This window comes from Ornithodoros turicata, chromosome 3 (genome assembly GCF_037126465.1).
Source record: "Ornithodoros turicata isolate Travis chromosome 3, ASM3712646v1, whole genome shotgun sequence".
NCBI lineage: Eukaryota > Metazoa > Arthropoda > Arachnida > Ixodida > Argasidae > Ornithodoros > Ornithodoros turicata.
This window is the reverse complement of record NC_088203.1, coordinates 78,216,853-78,237,515: the sequence shown is the minus strand read 5'-3', so window position 1 is coordinate 78,237,515 and position 20,663 is coordinate 78,216,853. Positions and strand designations below refer to the sequence as shown.

The following is a 20,663-nucleotide window of genomic DNA, read 5'->3' as shown; positions in this document are numbered from 1 at the left end:
ATTTTCTTCGCGGTCCCGTCACAGCCCCATAGGACATGACGGACAACCTCTTTGACGAAGTGACCTTTACTACGAATTTCTTTCGCGGTCTCCTGAGTTTCGTTGTAAAGGAGTTTGACTGTACAACCAACTTCTTCATGGGAACAGTGTTAGTGATACATCCCGCAAAGACTGTCGCACAAAAGGACGAGAGCTGCGTAACGGTGCACATCGGACATTCATTTTTCTTCTCGGACACTTAGAAGAAACTACTTCTAGGACCAGTTTGGGAATGAACGACACTGATGTTGCTCTGTTCATGCATTAAAATTTACTTCATTTGAGTGAACACGTCTCTGACAACGAGGAACCAACAAACTCTACATAACCATAATGAGCACACGGGCAGAAACAATGATGTCCCAGAATTAAGAGCTGCCCATTCCTCATTCCTAGAGCTGTTGGAACCGATCTGACAATAATTACCACGTTATCAGAGACGATGGTCTCGCTTACAGAGCTCGTGATTCCCACTTAATTTCAAAACAAAAACTTGAGTGCCTTTTGAGGGTGAGGGTGTTTTAAGAGTTAGCCGACACTTTGCCTGGAATGGGACATACAGTTTATGCATGGGGACTATGCAACTGTGATCCATTCACCAATGTGACTGAGTACTCCTGAATGTAACAGATCATAGAATGGAAAGCTACTGAATATGACAGAAGGCATGGTTCACTTCTCGCCCACATGGTTTCCACTACTAATTACTATTGCGATCGGCGCTAATTAGAGTCACTAAGTAAGCTTCGATGCAGAGTACCGACAGTGAGGACCAAGGGGGAGCAGGAGCGCCATCTTGTTTCCGTACCACACCGGTACCATCCCCATTTGAGGATCAAAGACGGCTAAAATAATGCTCGCTGTGGGATAGAGAAGCGCGTACGATTGGTGCGCGATAATCCATGTATTGTCAACCAGGGCGTCCTGAGGATGTTAAGGTGAGCTCAAGGCCGTCAACCTTGATTAGCTGTTTGCAAGAGAAAGGAACATTTTACCCGCACACGATAGGTGGCATCGTGCGCTCTGAGGTGCGTTTGCGTGTGGCCACCGCGCCGCGGAAACAAGATGGCGCATGCTCGCTCTTGGAACTCAGTGTCGATACTCTGAAGTGAAGCTTATTTAGTGCTAACTTTTGCGGTTTTGAAACAACATACCAGACAGACACCAGAAAAGCATCATTTGTACTGCAGCTCCATGCGAATCAGAAAAGGATGGAAAATCAGGGGTTTTCAGGGACGGTTGAAAATTCGAGGGCTTTCAAGGACCAGTGGGAACCATGGGTGCTGCAGTGACGGAAGACAATGTACATATCCATCACAACTACACCAGATTTACCATAGACTTTTTGTGCTGTTCCTAAGTTGGACATAGGCATAAGCCTCAGAAATTTTTTTATACTTTACACATGCATTGCTCACACCACACATCATGTCATGTATCCTCAAGTTTTTTGTGAGACGATAGAAAAACATGTAAACTTACTGTGGAGTTGTGAAGACACTATAGATGATTTTGGCATCCCGGCCGTTGTAGGTCCCTTCAATAATAGGAGTGGTTGATTCTGGAAAATAAGTTACTACGTCACAACAAGAACCGTTAGAATTCCAATACTACACACTCTGCTTTCTTTCTTTGATTCTTTTATTTTTATTGAGGCGCCTACCAACAGTGGGAGTCTAACAGGTGTGATGCACCAATCATACACAACAGTACGGTAACAGAGGTAAAGATAGAAGCCTGCACATATCAGCAACACATCACACAAAACATAGCAAAAACGGATGTTTGGACTCGTAAGACATAAGCGGAAAGACCAGGAACCCATAGAGCAATGCAAAAACAAACAAAATAACTATATAAAACAATGAAAGGATGGTTGAGAGATGGTTTTTGAGGCTGTGTGTGTGTTGTCTGTTTTCGTGTTACTAGTCTCGGGGTTATCATTATGCATAACTATATGAAAAGTCCTTACGACAGGCTAAGGTGCCAATATCAATATCGGCAGCCGCAAAAAAGTGTTATGAACAGCCTGTATAAGGAATATAAGAGAAAGCTCAAGCACAGTGCGGGAAAATGGTAAGGGCGATTACAGTTCATGCAGGCTGCACGCTGCTCTTCTGGATTAGAATGTCTGGATTAGAAGATGCTCTACTATTCTAGAATACGAATGGTAGAGACTACTGTGAATGTACCTATCATAATAAATTATATAACTAATTTATTTTGTCATTGCGTGGATGTGTGTCACCGTGCGATACTTATGTTGCATTAGTATTGGTGCAAGAAGATACATACCACCATGTTATTTGTTGTCACTCATTCCTAATAGAGATGTGTGAGTATTCGAAATTTAGAATATGAAACGAATATCTGATGCTATTCGAATGCTATTCGCAACCTATTTTCAATATTCAAAATTTTAGAAAATTTTTCGAATAGTGAACGAGTTTAGTTTTTTGAAGTGAGCTATCGCCATTCTGCAAGTCGGCTTCACTTCATTACATCTAAGAGTTAGGTGACACCCACTTCACATTACTGCCATTGCTCTTTTGGTGTGCGGCTCAATTCTGCAAGTCGGCTTGACCTCGTTACACTTGTGCGTTAGGTGAACCGCTTACACTTAGGTGAACGCTTTACACTGTTCACAATTTTCTGTCACTAAACCCTATGAATTTTGTGAGCTCATGGTCAACACTGTACTCTGTACATTGCAAGTTCCAGTAAATGAGCTCCCAACTTTCAGAGTTATGTTCAGTAACAGGTGGAAATATGTGCAGTTTCTAAAAAAAGTACGGGAAATTCACAATGTAAACATAGAAATTAGGAGATGCACACAAAGTAAGCTGCATGGGACATGTTGACTAACTCTCAATGCAGTTCATCCCACTAATGCAGTCTACAATACATAACACAGAGGGACCCTTCTCTCACAATATGTTATGTTGGGTGAAAAGGCTCACATGTTTGGTGCAGAACATCATTTAATGAGCACAACACACACAAAAAAAAAAAATTTCACAATGAAGTATTCAAAATTATTCAAGTTGGGCCTTTTCTGATTATTCAAATTCGATTCGCCAGCTGAAGAAATTATTCAGATTCGGTTCGAAGATTCGATACAGGTTCGAAGATCGAAGATTTGATTCGCAGTGTAAGCGAAATATTCGTAAACTATTTGCCCAGCTTAAATTCCTAATGCCAGATGTCACATCCTTCGTTGACTACTTTAACAAACAAGGTTTATGTTGGAGAGGATGTGATATGCACAAGTTTGTTTGTCGGTATCACTACATAGGTCGGTACACTAAGCACGCAACAGCTGAAAGGTAGTTCATGTAGATATGGGCTTACTTTGTGGTGGGTAGTAATGGATGTTAAAGCTAGACACTCACGTATTTCGTTGAAGTAGAATGGGATATCTCCACCCATAGAGCAATTCAAGCGTGCTTTCAGGAACGAAGTCCAGCGCTGTTGGAACTTGTGTGGACCTCCTTTATCGTTTGTGCACACTCGAGCAACCCGAGAATAGATAGTCTACAGGTAAATACAGACTATCATCAGAAAAGGGACAGTGGCCATTACTGCCGCAGTCACATTTCACAAGTAAACATTAAGGCTGATTCATATATATATAAAAAGTGGTGTACCTTCCCACAGTTTATGTACTCCACTGCTGCCTCCCTGAAGAAGAAGTACACGTAGTCTTCGTAGTGGATGGAACTTACAAAATTGGGAGCTGTTACACCGAAAAAGGAACATTGAGGTCACATGAAAAGCAAACACAGACTAGGAAAGGTTTAGGAAAAAGCTTCAGCGAACTTGCCATTTAAGTGTTTGAGATCAAATGGCTCAGTTCGCAGGGGTTTCCTGTAGATGAACGGATCGGCCCCGGAAAACTGGCCCACGGTGGCAACGTACAGGTCCCCGTCTGCAAAAAAGCAAACGAGAATTCACTGTGAAGTTGGGCGTCGTCTTCCTATTATCTACATGCAGAGCTATGTGCCTTGGGTACACTAATAAGACATGAATTTGCATGGACAAACACAACCACAGCAACAGCATTTTGTGAAATGGCAAACAAAAGTGAGGTATGCACAATCATAAGGGAAAGCATGAGCGTGCGTTACTTGGTCCACTCTTAATTGTGCTACCAATCGATCTGCCTGTATTGTACATCCGTGTCCATAATTTACATTCTTAATAAAAGACATTTGGTTTTCTTTCCGGATGGACAATGTTTGAGAAAGCGTTAAGCTCGAATGAATCAAGATGAGGGACAAATAAAAAAGCCAAATGCATAACAACAGGAAGTCATAAAACACGAAGAGTTAAATACCTGTCCTTTGTGAGAGAGGCCCTGTATCCAAAGCAGCACAGAAATCAGCAAGAAAGCACTATGGGTTACTACAGAGGTTCCAACTAAAGCCACAAGACAATTCTAGCACAGCTACCAGAGTACATGCTGACGGGACAGCTGCCTAGACGCAGGCTCAAGATACTGCCACAGAGCACAAGGAGCTGCATGTACCACCATCCTCACTTTCGACAGCAATGCTGCCTACAAAACTCCCATATGGTGTTCTGTAAATGAAATACTATTACCTCAAGCCTGTCAAGCAATGGAGTGCTCGCTATTACAGTATTTCAGAAGTCAAATTAAATTACGTTGACGTTACAGTTGACGTGTGTATGCAGGGAAGAAAGAAACTGTTTTTACAAAAAGTGGCATAGTAACTCGCTTCAGTACATATTGCAATTAAAATGCAGGGTACCTTTTATACAGGGTGTCCGGTGAGAAAGTGCCAATAAATTTCTAAAAATAGGTTTTACTTCAGAAAATTATGAAACTACTTGGAATACACACACCGAGACTTTTGCTTCAGATTGAGGCTGTTTATATTTGTGTCACACATTAATTAAGCTAATTTTGCTAATTGAACTCGAAAATTAGCCGATCAAAGGTAACATTTTTCTTGATGAATTTCGAAGCCAATTGCCATAGCACACTATTCCAATCAAAATCACAGGGTTTTTTTTTTTTTTTCAGAAGATTTCTAGAAAAATTTGACAGCAGTAAACCGTCACTTTGTAAGGCGTACTCGATAAAACTTGCGTTTGTGCAAATGCTGGCTCTGCCTCCATCGTGACAAAGTGGAAACAGCCACATCGAATCGAGGGCATTACTGCGGTAACCACTGTTATCAGTGGCAGGGGGGGTCTGACGGCATGCACGGTGATAAGGGCAGAATGTGTGATTATGTCTTTGTTCACATAGGAGGGAGGGTATTTGAATGGAACGAAAAGTTCCGCTAACATAAATGTCAGCAAGTGCGCCTCACACAGGGACAGTTTTGCGGCTGTCAAATTTTTGTAAAAATCTTCTGATAAAAAAAAAAATACAATAGTGATTTCGATTGGAGTAATGTGCTATGGCCATTGGCCTCCGAGTTCATCAAGAAAAACGTTACCTCTGCTTGGCTAATTTTCGAGCTCAATTAGCAAAATTAGCTTAATTAATGTGTGACGCGAATGCAAACGGCCTGAGTCTGTGGCAAAAGTCTGTGTGTGTGTCTGTGTGTATTCTAGTAGTTTCATAATTTTCTGCAGTAAAACCTATTCCTAGAAATTTAATGACATTTTCTCACCCGCCACCCTGTATACATTGTGCTGGAGTGTTTGAGCCAGCCTTTTATTACAACTTGCATTGTCATTGTTCTGCCTGAAGTCCTATATTGCACCCCCACTTCTTTTTCTCTGCTTTCTTGGTGCGATATTCCTATGTTACTATCCGCTCTTAGGACCAAAACAAAACGTACAAGGTGAGAATACGGGCACAATCAAGAAAGGGCACTCCCCCAGGGGCATTAAAGTGTGTGTCGGTCAAGCAGGACCGCCACGGCCTAGTGAACACAGCTCAAACTGCCACCTCCCCTCCTGGTCCAAGAAGATTGACAAGCCTTCTTCCCGAACTTCTATCTAACGTCCTGCTGTGGCCAGCCAAGCACATCGTAACAGGGTTCGGCCCAAGGGATACGCTGAAGTGCACAGAAAGATGTCTACTTTCACCTTTGCACCCTGACAAAACTAAGGTACAGTTGAAAGAAAGGAAAAGAAGCAGTGGATGAGATAAAAGCTTTTCCTTTTTCACAACTATCCTGATTTAAGGGAATCCTTGTAATCTGTTAGGAAATGTATTGATTTAGTAATTGATTGGTTGATTTGGCTTCTCTAGAATCTTAACTATTGAGCTTGTCCAGCAATGCAACAATCCACTCATGTCTGTTGGTACCAATATTCTTATTCTTGAATGAAGCATCACAACTGAACATGAAGACCTTGCAATGATTTCTTTTAAGAGTGGTATTGTAGAGCTAAGGAATATCAAGTGCGTAGTTTTGTGTTCACTTGATGCTGAGCAATTGCTTTTTGACATAATTTACGTATTTCCGATAGTTTATGATGTTTTGGTGCTACAGTTTGGTGTACCGTTAAATTAATCAAGTTAATCAATTTTTTAATCTGACTTATTACTAAGTTAGTTCATTCAATTACAGTAAAACCTCCAAAGTTGTACACCTCCCTACCTCGAACAACTCCCCATGTCGGACAAGATTTCATTGCACCCGCAGGCTCCCATTGAAACTACATGGGGATGAATTTCTCCTTGTCGGACACCCCCCTATCCCGGAAGTAGGACAGGGTTGTCCCTGCGAAGTCGGACAAAACCCTGGCCAAATTACCTCAATCTCAGCCCATCTTTCCACCAAAAAGACCCAAAATGAGCCAGTGCCCTTGACTTTCGCCTGTTTTTTCCCCTATGCTGGGCTCAGTATTTTGTTTTTTTTAGTTTTTAGAGTCCAAGAACGGGTGTTGTCAGTCTACATTGTAACTATTCTTTGTGTGAGCACTTGTCTTCGGTTTGTCTAGAGCCTTTGAACGCGCACTGCACCAAGACAATGGAAAGTGGGCTGACGCTTCAGAGACAAATTATTGAGCTTAATTCCAAGTGAGCTTTAATTATCAAGCAATCAGCACGCTGCTCGAAAAGCTCCAAAGGTAATGCCATTGAGTGGAATCTGCACGGAATTGAATCTACCAAAATCAGTAATAATTGTACCTCTGTATGCAATAAGGGGATAAGTCGACTTATCCCCTTTTTACTATTTTTGCTGCAATGACATCTACATACAAGTATGTACCTGCCAAAGAAAATTTAGGACCACATTGCAATTTATAGGCCTGCCACAGGAGGTTAAGAAATGGGAAATGCATGTGTGTCAATGGACAATCAGATCAAGCCTCTTTTCTCGGTTTGGGATTTTTCAACTTATCCCCTTATTGCATACAGAGGATCAATTATCGGTGAAGAGTGGGTAGAGAGGTACCAGGTACCACTAATGACCATGAATTGAAGAAGGGGGACACTTCTGGCAACACGGCCGTAATCTTTTCCATTTTTTGTTTCCCTCGTATATCCTGTAACTCATACACCCCTCTAAGTAGGACACACTTCGGCTGCACCGCTGGTGTCCAACATAGGGAGGTTTCACTGTAATTAAACAATATTAATTAACTAAATTAAACTAAAAGTTTCCAAAGTAAAGCCTATGCCCAAAGCCTTGCAGATCCCTCTAAAATTGAGAAGCCCCAATGTCTTGTTATTCTTTCCTTTTTTGTGTGTGTTCTTTTGTTTTTGCTTGTATGTGTATACCATAATTCCATGTTACAAAAAAAAATTTTTAAAAAGTCATATGAAACAGAATTGAATTTATCTCCAAAATGCAGCTCCTTGTGCTCTTGTACCGAAGTCTGTTATTTGGAAGATACTTTTAAGGCAAAACACAGGAAAAGAGGCATACCAGCAAATGTAGATGTGCTGTTGTGGTTGGGATCAAACGGGCACAGCCCTTCTCCTGGCTTCTCTTCTTTCATTACGTAATCCCCATCCTGCAAAGTAAGCAAAAAGTGCAGATTTATTTGATTAAAAGCACTGTAACGCACATATCAATGAAGTTGTTGCTTGATGTCTACTGGCAGCACAGAAAAAAAAAGCACAGTAAAGAGCACTAACAAAGAAAAGTTTAACACAGAGGGTATATGCGTTAACAAATTTTTTTCCCCTTCTGTCCCCAAACTGTCATTGAATGAACGCACCCTTTTGGCTCAAGTAAACAAGCTCAGACAGACATAGTACGCAGGGGCAGATCTGGGGGTGGGGTGCAGATGTCCTGATGCCCCCCCCCGCCTCTCAAGTTTTGTCGTTACATCGAGTTTCAATTGACCTTAGGTAGTGCAGCACGATGCCGTCCTAGGCAGGACCTCCATCAGAAAAATCCTGAATCCGTCCTGATCCGCTGATAGTATGTATAAGTTCAACTGACACAGCCTCCAATAAAGAAACATAGGATGTATGATGCATATGACATACAGGGTGTTTCACCTAACATAAAGCTCTATTTAAAAAGCTACTTGTGAACTTCTGCGACGCCTTACAGGCATTTTGTATAGGTTTCAGTCACGAGCTTTGAATTTTCTGGATTGGAAAGATTGTTCACTTCAGACCGAGGGGCTAGTGGGTGGGTTTTTCTGTCAACACACAATGTCCAGCAGTTTGCTAGCTCATAATCCCCTGACCCTTTAAATACTTAGCCAATGATGAAGACGATGCCCAGCAGTCTCTATTCAAAATACTGCAAACATATTTTTATTCATGATGTATTAATTTTTGGTGAATTTCGCGACCACTAAAGCAACAAAATTGTACTTCCAAACACAGCTTGACGTTTATCCAGGGAAAGAAAACAGCCCTGGAATCGCGAAATTAGATACTTGCAAATAACTTCGCAAATGACTGAATGCGCGATTTGTGAAAACTAATAGATTGCAAATCAAAATATGTTTACAGCATCTGCGGCTCCTAATCAGGGGGTTTTACTTAAATCTACCTTCACTGGATCGCTGGACTTTCCCGTTCCTGTAGCTCGTGTACGGTATAAGGTAGTTTTAAAAATAAACTAATAAACTGTGCTAAAAATGGTAGCCAAACAACAGAGAGTAACCAAATCTGTTAAACATGCACATGTACTGCTTATGAGATACTTACCGGAGAAACTGTATAATCCCTGCAAAGTGGCTTGTAGGAATTTGTGCCACACACAAGGACAACATTGTCTGACTTCTTGGCAAGAACTCTGATGTAGTTTTGGCAAACCTCCTGTTGTTCAGCATGGCCAAAAATGGAGAAGTAAAAGAGAGGCAGTGCTATTACATCATAATTGGATTGGAATGACTAGCCTTCACAACTAGTCGATATCATGGATCAACCTATATTTGTCAGACGCTTATCCCATCTTTCATAATCACTACACTCCATAATCAGTCGTTTATCTTTCCGCTGTCAAGATTGTGGTCATTACTGCTTGTGGTGTTCGTAGGGTTGCCACCAGGCCGGTATTATACCGGCACTGCCGGTTATTTGCTCGTCCTGCCGGTTATCAGTAGAAAGGTGATACCGGCAGCCTTTTGCCGGTATTTGTGGCTGAAGACCTTTCATAGGGCCTTTTACGGGGTTTTTCTTTCAACAATCCACTACAGCTTGAATAAATCTGGAGCACAGACCCAACTCCGTAGTCACCAGTCGCTTTCTTAGATAGTCATTATTATTATAATTGTTGTCTTGAGTGAGTACGCTTGTCCTTTCTTTCTCTCTCTCTGTATACTCTCCACCCCTCGTCCACCTTCCCTTTCCTGCAAACATTTCCTCCTTTCCCTCTATTTCACCTCCTCTTCCTCAGCCGGTATTTTTCGCTACGAAAGGTGGCAACCCTAGGCGGTCGCAATAATTGTTGTAAATTTGTTTTCTGTATGTACAATTCTTTTGTAATTGCTTGTTCTGTATGTACTGCCTTCCTTATCCCACCCCCCATTTAATGCGTTTTGGGCTCTTGGGGTATTTTGAATAGATAAATAAATAAATAATGTATAACATGCAATCATCGAGATGGATCAGCAATTTGATTCAGATTCAGGCAGACCTTTCCCCTTGGTGTCTCTGATTTTCTCAGATATTTTTGTGTTATAAACCCAACTGTATCATGAACATTGGCATAGGTCTCCCATTCCAAAACGGATATGCTCGCTTGATATAAAATTAAGAGTGTAAAGAGAAGGAACAGTAGTTTCACTCAGATGCAATTTTTTGCCACTCTGATGCACTCTATTGTCACGCAGGTAACGGTGCCGAAGATAGGGTATTGGTTAAGCTCTCTTTTCATGTTCATCTTATTGTGCTGTTACGAAAATGAGTGGCACAAATAAGGAGAGAAATACTACCACGCAAAATTGAAAACAACGCGTTTTTCAGGGTTCTTTATTTTACAAAAGGTTCCACTCATCAAAAAAAAAAAAGAAATCTCATGAAGCCTTATGGCCTATAGCATCGTTAATACACGAGAAAAGGTTGAAGTGACAGCTGTTACACGAGCAGGAATAGGTCGCTTCAAAGTGGCAAAAGAATTGCATCAGAGAGAAACCACTGCTCTTTCTCCTTGCACTCTTAATTGTATATGTCGTGAACCACTCTGTTTCGAAATGTGGAACTAATGCTAATGTTCATCGCACAGGTTAGGTTATCACATAAAAAATAATCGAGAAAATGGGATACAAAAAGGGGACCTGAACCTCTGAATGAGATATAAGAAAAGAAGAATAAAAATGCATGTCAAAGTCATGTGCAAAGGCCACACAAGGAAGCTCGGTAGAAAATTAGATCTTGCTGAGCCTTACCTTTGATTTTCCTTTTAAATTGCACATCATTATGTCATGGTCTTGCGAAAACCATTCCAATTTCTGAAGGACAAACAATGGTGAATAATTAATGTCTTAAACCTACGAATATTAACCAAGTACAGAAATAATTGCTCACAATGTTAAGAAAGTTTAAGACAATACTCGCTGTGACGAAATACAAGTGCTGTTCTCACCTTTCGCAACTCTAGTGTAGAAAGGCTGATATTGTACACCATGTTTCTGGAAGGAGGAGAGTGAAACAGCAGTCTTTAATTCAGGGCACAATGACAAGAAAGCAATGAACACATTAATGTGCAGGGAAGGGAGCATCACTATACGAGGAAGAGTCAAATGAAGATTAAAATATTTCTAATCTCATAACTGACTGAACATTAAAGGTAAAGAACAAACAGTGGATGTGAAAGACATTCAAAGGATGAATCTGGGATGGCTGCAAGGGCGTAGGGGCAGCACATAGGACGAGCACCTCCACGTTGCAACACAGCACCTGTACTCTGCGTACTCGTATGTCCAGATAATTTCGAAGTCACTGCTGGACCAAGGTGATTCTTGAGGAATCTCTGTATGTTGTGCAGATGTCTGCACATTGATGTCTGTACACATATCTGTGTATGTCATACTTATGACAGTCTTCCCCTTGCACCTACAGTGCTCCAAATTTACCCTTCGTTCATCACAAAAGAGAGTTCACACAGCTTTTCCCACAAATGGTTGTGTGCAGATTTATTTATTTTTTTCTTTATTTTGGTGATGAAATATGGTATCCTTCTTATTTGCTTGATTTCTCACTTTTCACGTGATGGGAGACGAACCCACATTTCATTTTCAGATTTTCGACTTCAGCAACAATTCTTACAAGAAAGTCACTGTCGTCCGCTTCAACACACCTTCTGGCAGCCGCCATCGCTTTGCTTCTTTTGGTTGTGTCAGTCGCATTGCAGATGTTTTATGAAACTGGTGAATATCATGTGTGACACTGTGTGCTGGTCCACGACTGACCACGAGAAGCATGTGTATTATTTCTTCATTTCCTTATTGTTTTTTTCTGCTATGCGGCATCGTTCATAATGCCTTCAGCTACAGCCTCTGGTGTCACTGCTCAACATGCATGGCCTAGTCAAGAAGATTCTGTTACAAAGCTGACATGCTCTTGCTGCAGAAAGGAGACAGCATCTAAATTTTAATGAGACGAGACTTTCATGCAGAAGTCTGCACTTCTTCAGGTCTAACATCAATTTGTAGTAGGAAACATGCATCACCATGCGAAATTTTTAGTTCTTGACGGAGTTCATTAGTTCATTGGGCTCATTCATTGGCCTCTGCACTGTTCACCATCACATTCCATTCCTGCATCCTACTGCCACCTGATGGCCACTCTTCAAACCATGACTGTTACCGACGTACAGGGCAATCGTGAAGTGTATTGGATTTTTATTGCACTTTTAAGGTTTTCATTTGACTCTCTCTCTCTCATGCTATAGTGCATCATTATAGCGTACTGTCACCAACACATTAGAGGGTTTTCATGCAATTTAGTAGCTTGAGACTCAGAAGCCAAACACAATCCAGTAGGAAACTTTCAGTGCACATGCCACTGAATATTATGTGTAAGCTACTCACCTTGCACCCACAAGCAAATTCTCCCCATCTTGTTCCAGGAGTTTGAAGTGGTCGCTTTGTGTCTGGTTACCTCGGAATTTATGAACCAAGTCAGGAGCTGCAAAAAGCAAGAAAGGGTAAAAGTGTTACCTGTGGTAAGATCACAAAAGCACACTAGATACAATGTCACTTTCCACTCAATGCTATAGTACCTAAATAATGAAACACACGGGGCCAAACCCTGTCATCACCTGTTTATTTTCCTGTGTACACTGTAGAATGTGCACTTGCTTTGACATGAGCTCTCTGTATAGCCATCATCATTTAGATTGGAACAATACTTAATTGAAGGACAGATGTACTTTGTGAGGACAGGAAGGAACAAAAACAGTTATGCCTCATTCGACTCTCTAGACACAGAAAAGAAAAATTGAATAATTAGAGCATGGTTGTAGCCAGGGGGGGAGTGGTTTGAGAGTTCACACACCCCAAGATCGTACCTTTGGTAGTGTACTTGGGAGAAGGACACATCTCCTCCACATGTTAAGTCCCCATAACCCCCCCCCCCCCCTCAAGAAAAAAAAAAAATTTGCTCGCTACCATGACGATTGATAGGCACCTGAAAATGATGAAGTCCAGGATGATGAACGTGCCTCTTGCTTCAATAATTACTTGGACCAAGTGGAGGTCACCAAGTTAGTGTTGCAGATAGTTAAGGTGTGGAGAATTATGAAAAATGGGTAAAAAAGGTAGCAGTTTTTATTTACCATCTCAAAGTACAACTATATGGAATTCAATTGGTCTTGTTGCTTTTCTGTAGCTATATTCCTAATCGACACAAGGCACATCCCATAAACAGCCTTCATACATAGAGAGCAGCAGATAATAATGTTTGATGGATACCCAGTACATACATGGAATCAACTGCATTGCGCAGCGAAATGCCACGTTCACGGCTGAAAGACTGTTGTATGTCAGCCCATATCCCACATCCCATGCAAACAGCATTATGCTACAGCACTAACCAACCACTCCAATCTCACTCTGTCCTTGATGCACTCCTCAAGAAACATGTAGGAACCCTTGCACAACACGGTTCTTAAACGGCCCACAGGTTAATGCAAATTAATTCAGGAAACACCCAAGATGCATCTCATAACTTGTTTACTTCCGCCCTGTCAAGACCCACACGACCATATGACTGCCATCAAAAACATGTCGCGCGGAAATTACAAAAATATGCCATCCCGCTGGCAATTCGACCTTGGCTCGGTATACCTTGGCAGAGCGCGAAATCCTCGCGGCGATTTTCACACCTTTCCAGTGGCTTCCGTTTCGATCAGTCATCCTACACGTGCAATTTACGCCTCAGTATCGGTGGTATCTCGTTTACCGTCACCTCGCTACGCGTCACGTTCTGCAAGGCTACACCGCCATTATCGCGAAACGAAACTCGGAATTGTTTATTTCGGTCCACTTAGGACAGAAAGCGCGTGTCTGGTATCGATATTTATTATGCATCAATGGCGAACGCAGTTCGAGTGCATAAAAGAGCGCTTGCATTCAAGTTCCTCCCGACGGGAAATGAGGACTAATTGCAGCCGTCGAGGGCGATGCAGACGAGCACCGCAGACTCTACAACTTTTGAAACCCATGATGATCTCTTTCGTTTGTTTGTTTTCTTTTCTTTTTTAAAGACTGAAACTAAAAACGAGAAAACTGTGAGACGATCAAAACTCTCGACTGCGCCTGTACTTTTACGGAAAAGGCACTGCTCCGGAAGCAAAATGCTTTATTTCTTTTTTTATTCTCCGGAATCATTCCAGTCTAGCGTAACATTAATGCACTTCTCCTGTGTTATACTTTCTTGCTGTAGACACCACCACACTACCTCCCTACAGAGAGATATACTAGCTCGTGGAAGACATTCATCTGAGGCACCACTACAAGCGCCCGTTAAAGGTGCCTCACGGCTACTGAGTAGTTCACGTTCTCCTACACTTCCCCACTTTACTCAGACTTTGCCTCCAGCGGGATACGCATCCCAAAACACATTTTCCTTATACCTTTCCCCGGTATATGGACGCATATTTTCCAGCACCACGTAAACATTTTTTCGCAGAACGGCGCGTTCCCCTGCAGAAGGCATATATCGGCCAGAATCGAAATAACCGTTTCGCTCTCCTTGTACGAAGTCTCCGCGTGGCCAATGCTGTGCATGTTTCCCTCCGCGCCTACCTGGAGAGCATTACGATAGCAAAATGAGAAATACGAACACGGTCCCTACGGCCAGGGGAAAAGAGGCACGGAAAAGTAAGAAGGGAGATGTACGTGCGCAGTGGAAGATTCCGAAGGAAAGGGTGCCTCATCGATTGCAGGCTCTTTCTTTTTGGTTATGAAGCAGCAGTGCAGCCTGTACAGCTCTCAACTCGAATGCACACGACTCTGTGGTCTTGACAGTTCTGATTCATTCCGCGCGCGTCCAGCATATTATCGCTCGATAGCAGACTTCAAACGCGATCACTGAATCACGACATCTTACGGGTGCCATGAAGCAGTACAACTGGGTCATTCCAGGCCAAATTATCCAAAGGTCGTGCTCGACACCCCTCGGTTTTGCTTCCAATAATTATCATGGACTCCTTATTGCAAATAAAGCTATTTTCCCGAGTTTTACTGGACAATGTTTAACCGTTGTCGATTTAGGCGGGGTCAAATTTCGTCAGAATCGCGAAAACCATGCTACGAAAAAAGTTACCTACTGAGCAGGTTGTTGCGTCTAGGTGGACTTTAGTGACATAGAATGAAAGAGCGTGACCCTAACATCCTGCCAATATCAAGTTATTCTCTCGTGTTTCATATTCGGCCAGCGAAACAGGGCTGCTTTTGGGCGCTATTTCTTAAAACTTTGCGCCTTGATAAGGGCACTTTTAGCATAAGCCTGGAGGGACAAATAAATTCAGCGTGCTCTGTACCTTCCATACTTCAAAATCATATGTTTTGAAGGCCGACCACGCAATACTTTTTGCCCAATTTAATCCCAAACGCCGTAGCTTTGGTAAAGTGGGCCGTTTTCAACGGCATTTCGAAAATGAAGGGGTCGGCCGAGAACAATCCAAATAGATGGAGGTGACAGATCAATATCTATACTAAAGCATATAAAAAAAATTGAGAAGGTACTGAGCTGAGCTATGACGCTTTTCGCATCTTCCGCTTCTGGGGGAATGTCGCTCGTGTGAATGCACGGTTACCGCAATCTTCCAAGCAACAAGCCGCTGTCAAACTACGTCTGTCTGCTAGCTTTACTACTGTGAAGGTACAGAAGTAGGGAGCTCCATCACGTGCCACAACAGAAGAAAAACTGCCTAAGCCTGCTGCCAATAGCGAAGTTTGTTTCCTTTTTTTTTAATTTATTCCGTTTTAACGTCGCGAAGCAACTGGCTATGAGCTGTGCATGGGTGGTTAATGTGCGCAATGGGCCAGACTTCAGGAAGAACTGTGCCCACGTTCGTCCGGAAAGTCTGCCAAAAAAGAAAAAAAAACAGGGAAAGGACAGTACAGTCGGTGGTAGAACTCGAGCCCACCACCTTCCAGTCTTCAGCACGACCTTGGCTAGCACCAAGGAGCGGACGCCTTTACCCACCCAGCCCTGCCGCTGGTCAATAGCGAACTAAGAACGTGCGCGTAATGGTGTGGATCGTTAAATATGGCGTGTTCGAGAAATACTATCCGTTGTTGGTTCTGTGTAATAGTACCATATTAGCAAGAGGAAGGAACACAAAACATCTTCAAATATTTATCTGCAGTAATATTTTAAATTTGTACGCTCTACAGGACGAACCACGAATACGGCTGATGCCCTCCCTCCATCAGCTTCGTAAGGTTTCCAATCTTACGCCCTCTCAACGCCTCCTCGCCATGTGTGTCACGAAGTGGACCGTAAACGCATTATCCACCACATAACCGTGATCAGGATTGCTCAGGTCATCCAACGAAATGAACTGCGAGAATCCGAAACCTTCGTTGTCTTCTCCTGGCCGAGGTTTTCGGAAGCAATGCCCCCATTCTTCGCCCTCACTTTCTGGGCAAACATCTCCCTGAACGTTGTACGATCCCCCGTTCAAGTGATCAATCAAGATGAACGACGTCTTCACCGCGTACGGCCAGCTGAGCGATGTATCAAACGATCCAGCCGTGAGAATGAAGTATAGTCCAAGACAGATACTACCATGGCGGTCGCGTCCGGTTAAACTGCCCTGGAGGTACATTCTGTACCCGGCCCCTCCAGTATAGAAGGCTTCACTGCTAAACGTTGTACCTCGACCCTCTAAAGCGTCATTTCTCAACCGGGCAAAGTCTACCACTTTCCAGACAAAGGTACTAGTTTGAACCGGTTCTTCCTGAGGTGCGTAGTCACCCAGCTCGCGTCCCATTGTACCGACGACAGAGTCGACGAGAACTTCGTTCACAACGTTTTGAACGGCATGGTGCTGATTTTGGTACGCGGCCTTCCAGCGTTTAGCCTCAGACGTTTCTTCAGCTATCGTCGCCTTGGCTACCTCAAGGGCGGTTCTGAACGATGACAGTTCCTCGTGGATTGTGTCCCTCAAAGTTTTCAACTCTTGACTTACCACCTCACACTTGGCCGCGTGCGTGGCAGCAACCGGCGAGACCGGCGCAACTGGTGCTGTCGGAGACGACAAGGGTGCGCTCGGTATGTCTCTGCCTCGCCGACAGTCGGTGCGGACGTGAGGAAGAATTTCTTGGATCTCCAGCCGCCTGGAGCACAAACCACAAAGAACGTGCTGATGCTCACACAACGCGATATGTCCCTCGTACGACGACAGGGTCGGAAGGTAGAGGCACCCTCTGTTCTTGCACGCCACTGGGTAGTTCCTGAACATCTCCGGAGCAGAACGATCCACGCGGACCTGGTGGTGCAGGAAGTCAAAGCCATCTATGGGACAGGCAATACGAGTTGTTTCCACTGTGTTCGTGGTCGACTTGGGCGTCGTGTTCAGGTTCTGGTAACATCGGCGGCAGAAGACGTGCCTACAGGGAGTCCATACCGTTTCGGCCGGTATGACGCCGCACAAGGAACATACCCGTTCTGGGGGAGGTTCCCTCTGGAAATCCACCAGGGTCCAGTTGGCGATGTACGGAAACCCGGTAACGAAACGCTTGCAGGAATACATGCCTTGGGCGCCGGCTGTCCCGAAGGACCCTCGGGCGCAGCAGAGAGGGACACAGCGAACGACGGTAGGTTCTTTCGTTGGAAAGCGCGAGGCCGGCCGCCACGTTCTTCGTCCACTTCATCTTCGTTGCATGCGGTTTGTTATTATGACAGTGATGGCCGCTGCGGCAACGTACTTAGCCTGTACACAGATTTCCTGCTCCTCAAGATAATCGCGTGACCCTCGAATGATGATGTGCTCTTGTGTTTCAACAACCGCCTGCAAACCGGTAAGAACCAAAACGACCAAGTGACTTGCCACCTGGTGACAGGCTGAGCAACGCATATGGCAGTACCCCCGAAAAGTAGTGACAGTAGGCGAGTGACAAACGGAGGTTAAAATAAAATAAATAAAACTTGCTGCTGGCGTCGGACTGCTAATCAGAGGGAAACGCGTCCGGAGTTTTCTGGTCGCAACCAAAAAAAAAAAAAAAAAGACGGTTCGGAAACATATTTGTCATTCGCTATCCATGGCAAAAATCATTGCAATCATGCAAAGAGTAATTCAAATCACAGGGCTCACTACAGAACGTGCGCGGTGACTTCATGATCAACATGGCAACTAGCCCGAGGCACAATGCCATGGCTAGCCATCGAAAAAAAAAAAGTTCAATCGCCGCAATTGAGCCTGTCGTTGATAAGACGACACATGTCAGATGGCCGTTCCTTCACGACACTCCCGTTTAAACGGCATCCAGCCAGGCTGTACCGCCTCACTCGGATTCGGCAGTCAGCAGGAGAGCTTCTATAATTACAATACACCTTACGGCATCGTGCGAAGACAAATATCAGACAATCCCATCGACAAATATCAACGTCCATACCCAATGAGAACGACGCCTGCGGCGGCAGCCTCAGACCCCCTTGAGAATCACTACCAAGAGTACGTGCAGCGGCACACTACATGAGGGGAGATAAAGATGGCTGGAATGATGCCAGTCCGTTTCTTACGCCCGGGTGAGTGATTTACGTGGGGCTCCTTCCGGCTGCATCACGCTCGAGTGGCTGGCGGACACAAGTGGCCGAGCATCTACCAGACGCGCTTTATGGTCGCCTGGGCATAACAGCCTTGTTGCTGTTAAATTGGAACAAGGTCGAAAATGCATGTAAAGGACGTGTGGTCTCCTGGCGCACGATCGTAGCGGGCTTCGTGCAAGTTTGGAACACACGTCAATGTGAATCGATGCCGTTGGTGTCTCCTGCCCCTCCGCTCCACTTTGTCCATGTAAAAATGTACCTACCCAGAAGATTTCATTCGAAACAAAAAAAGCGAGACCATACACGCAGTACAACAATAAGAATTGTTAAGAACATGATTCTGTCACCAGAATGGAAAGTCTGACACTCACCTGCCCGTTATTTATTCAACAGACGATAGAACCTGTACGGGTTCCCAAATGTCGTGCTTTTAACTGTTTTTATCGCTGTGCTGCTGGTAGGGCATCGCCGTTTTCAATAAAATGTGCGCTTCCGGCGTTTACTCCATTCTTAGCAAGAATATTAAAATAATGTACCGAGGGCTCCCAACAGACCTCGCTCTTGATGCGGTCATTTCGCAGAAGTCTAGCCTCCAACTGAAAGCTTTAAACACAGACACATTTTACGCAGCCCATCTTCCCATTGAATTATAGCAGTTGAATTTGCCTCATCTACTACATCACTTTGCCTCCCGTATCTTCGGATCTAGACCCACCACCGGCTTCAACAGCCGTCGTTGCGCTGGGCTGAACCACTATATAGCATCATACACACAAAAAAGATCACGTCAACAGCCAGCCGCCTACATCAATTGCAGTCCCGTAGCACAGATGGCACCCAGAACAACCCATGACAGTGATTCCTTTCGCGCGCGCACCGATCCACGCCCATTAAGGGTGATCACGATGAACCAATACAGTATATCGACGCATCTCCCAAGAGATACGCAGTGAGACACCCGGAGAGGAACGGTGCTGCGCTCGCTCACTTCTCGTTTGTTGCACACGCGATACCCCGCCCAGACAAGACGGTGCTGGAACACATTCGACTGCTTCTTTAGCGCACGTATAGCACTTCGCCTAGACAATACCGCACCAAACTAGCAGCAGGCAACGAAACGGAACCTAAGTTCCCTTTGCTGTTAGCCAATCTGGCACAAATATCGATAATCTATGGAGGCCTCCATAGCGGTTGTCCACTCAATATCGCAAACTCTTGTCGAGTTCCTTACGCACTCGACCATACAGCAAGAAAGACACTCGAAGCTAAATACAAGCACAACCAGCAAGGATCCCTGCGCCCTCTTGTGGTCCTCCGTGGCGTCTCGGAGATCGATACCGACGTGCACAAGTAAAAGGCGAAGCGTTATCGCTTGCGATAACAACATCGACGTGCTTGCCGCACAAAATCGAACAGACAGAGAACTGGACCGGAATACACACGTCTGTTCAGGGCACCAGAGCCGAAATACACAAAATTTAATGGGACTGTCCTCGCCTGAACTGGAATCGAACCGTTCTAGATTGACGCCAAACCCGAACAGAGCCATATCAAATATCGATTCAGCTTTTTGATTGGTCGTACCATTTCGTACTACATGGCGAAGTGTCACACGGGGAGTGAGATTAATGACTGCTAAATGATTTGGAGGATGAGGATATTTTAAAGCGCAACTGCAGCGGTGAACTCGATGCACGAAGGCCCCAATCACGGCGCAAGATCCCAATGAAGAACGACATTCTGACGCTTGCTCACATGCAGACACTCAGTGATCCGTGATGAACATGCTACAAGATCCGATGTTCTTCCGGATGCGCCGAGAGACTTCCAGATGCCAAGTAAACCGAACCTTTTTTTGTTACAATTATGCAGTTCATAATTGCCACAAAAAAGGCGTACGCCTCCTGTTTTCAACAAATCAGGGCAGAGAACGATGTCATTCGAGATGATGATTGGACTACAGGCGAAGTAACGGCCTTTCCGCTAACGGACTTAGGCTTGCCGT

The 20,663-nt window shown here is 44.0% G+C and overlaps 1 protein-coding gene across 5 annotated transcripts in view; it reads right to left on the bottom strand.

Annotated features, from left to right (window-relative positions):
• The window catches only part of LOC135388681 (semaphorin-1A-like), a 130,380-nt gene that overhangs the window by 21,703 nt on the left and 88,014 nt on the right, over positions 1 to 20,663 (bottom strand). For 4 of the 5 annotated variants that reach the window (XM_064618386.1, XM_064618389.1, XM_064618390.1 and 1 more), the window contains exons 3-12: positions 12,469 to 12,565; positions 11,022 to 11,067; positions 10,825 to 10,887; positions 9,143 to 9,253; positions 7,899 to 7,986; positions 4,376 to 4,396; positions 3,863 to 3,967; positions 3,687 to 3,775; positions 3,432 to 3,573; positions 1,522 to 1,600 (exon numbers count right to left, since the gene is read on the bottom strand). In XM_064618386.1, the coding sequence (XP_064474456.1) occupies positions 1,522 to 1,600; positions 3,432 to 3,573; positions 3,687 to 3,775; positions 3,863 to 3,967; positions 4,376 to 4,396; positions 7,899 to 7,986; positions 9,143 to 9,253; positions 10,825 to 10,887; positions 11,022 to 11,067; positions 12,469 to 12,565 (841 nt within the window). The remainder of the gene's footprint in view (positions 1 to 1,521; positions 1,601 to 3,431; positions 3,574 to 3,686; positions 3,776 to 3,862; positions 3,968 to 4,375; positions 4,397 to 7,898; positions 7,987 to 9,142; positions 9,254 to 10,824; positions 10,888 to 11,021; positions 11,068 to 12,468; positions 12,566 to 20,663) is intronic. The other variant, XM_064618388.1, reaches the window with a different exon arrangement.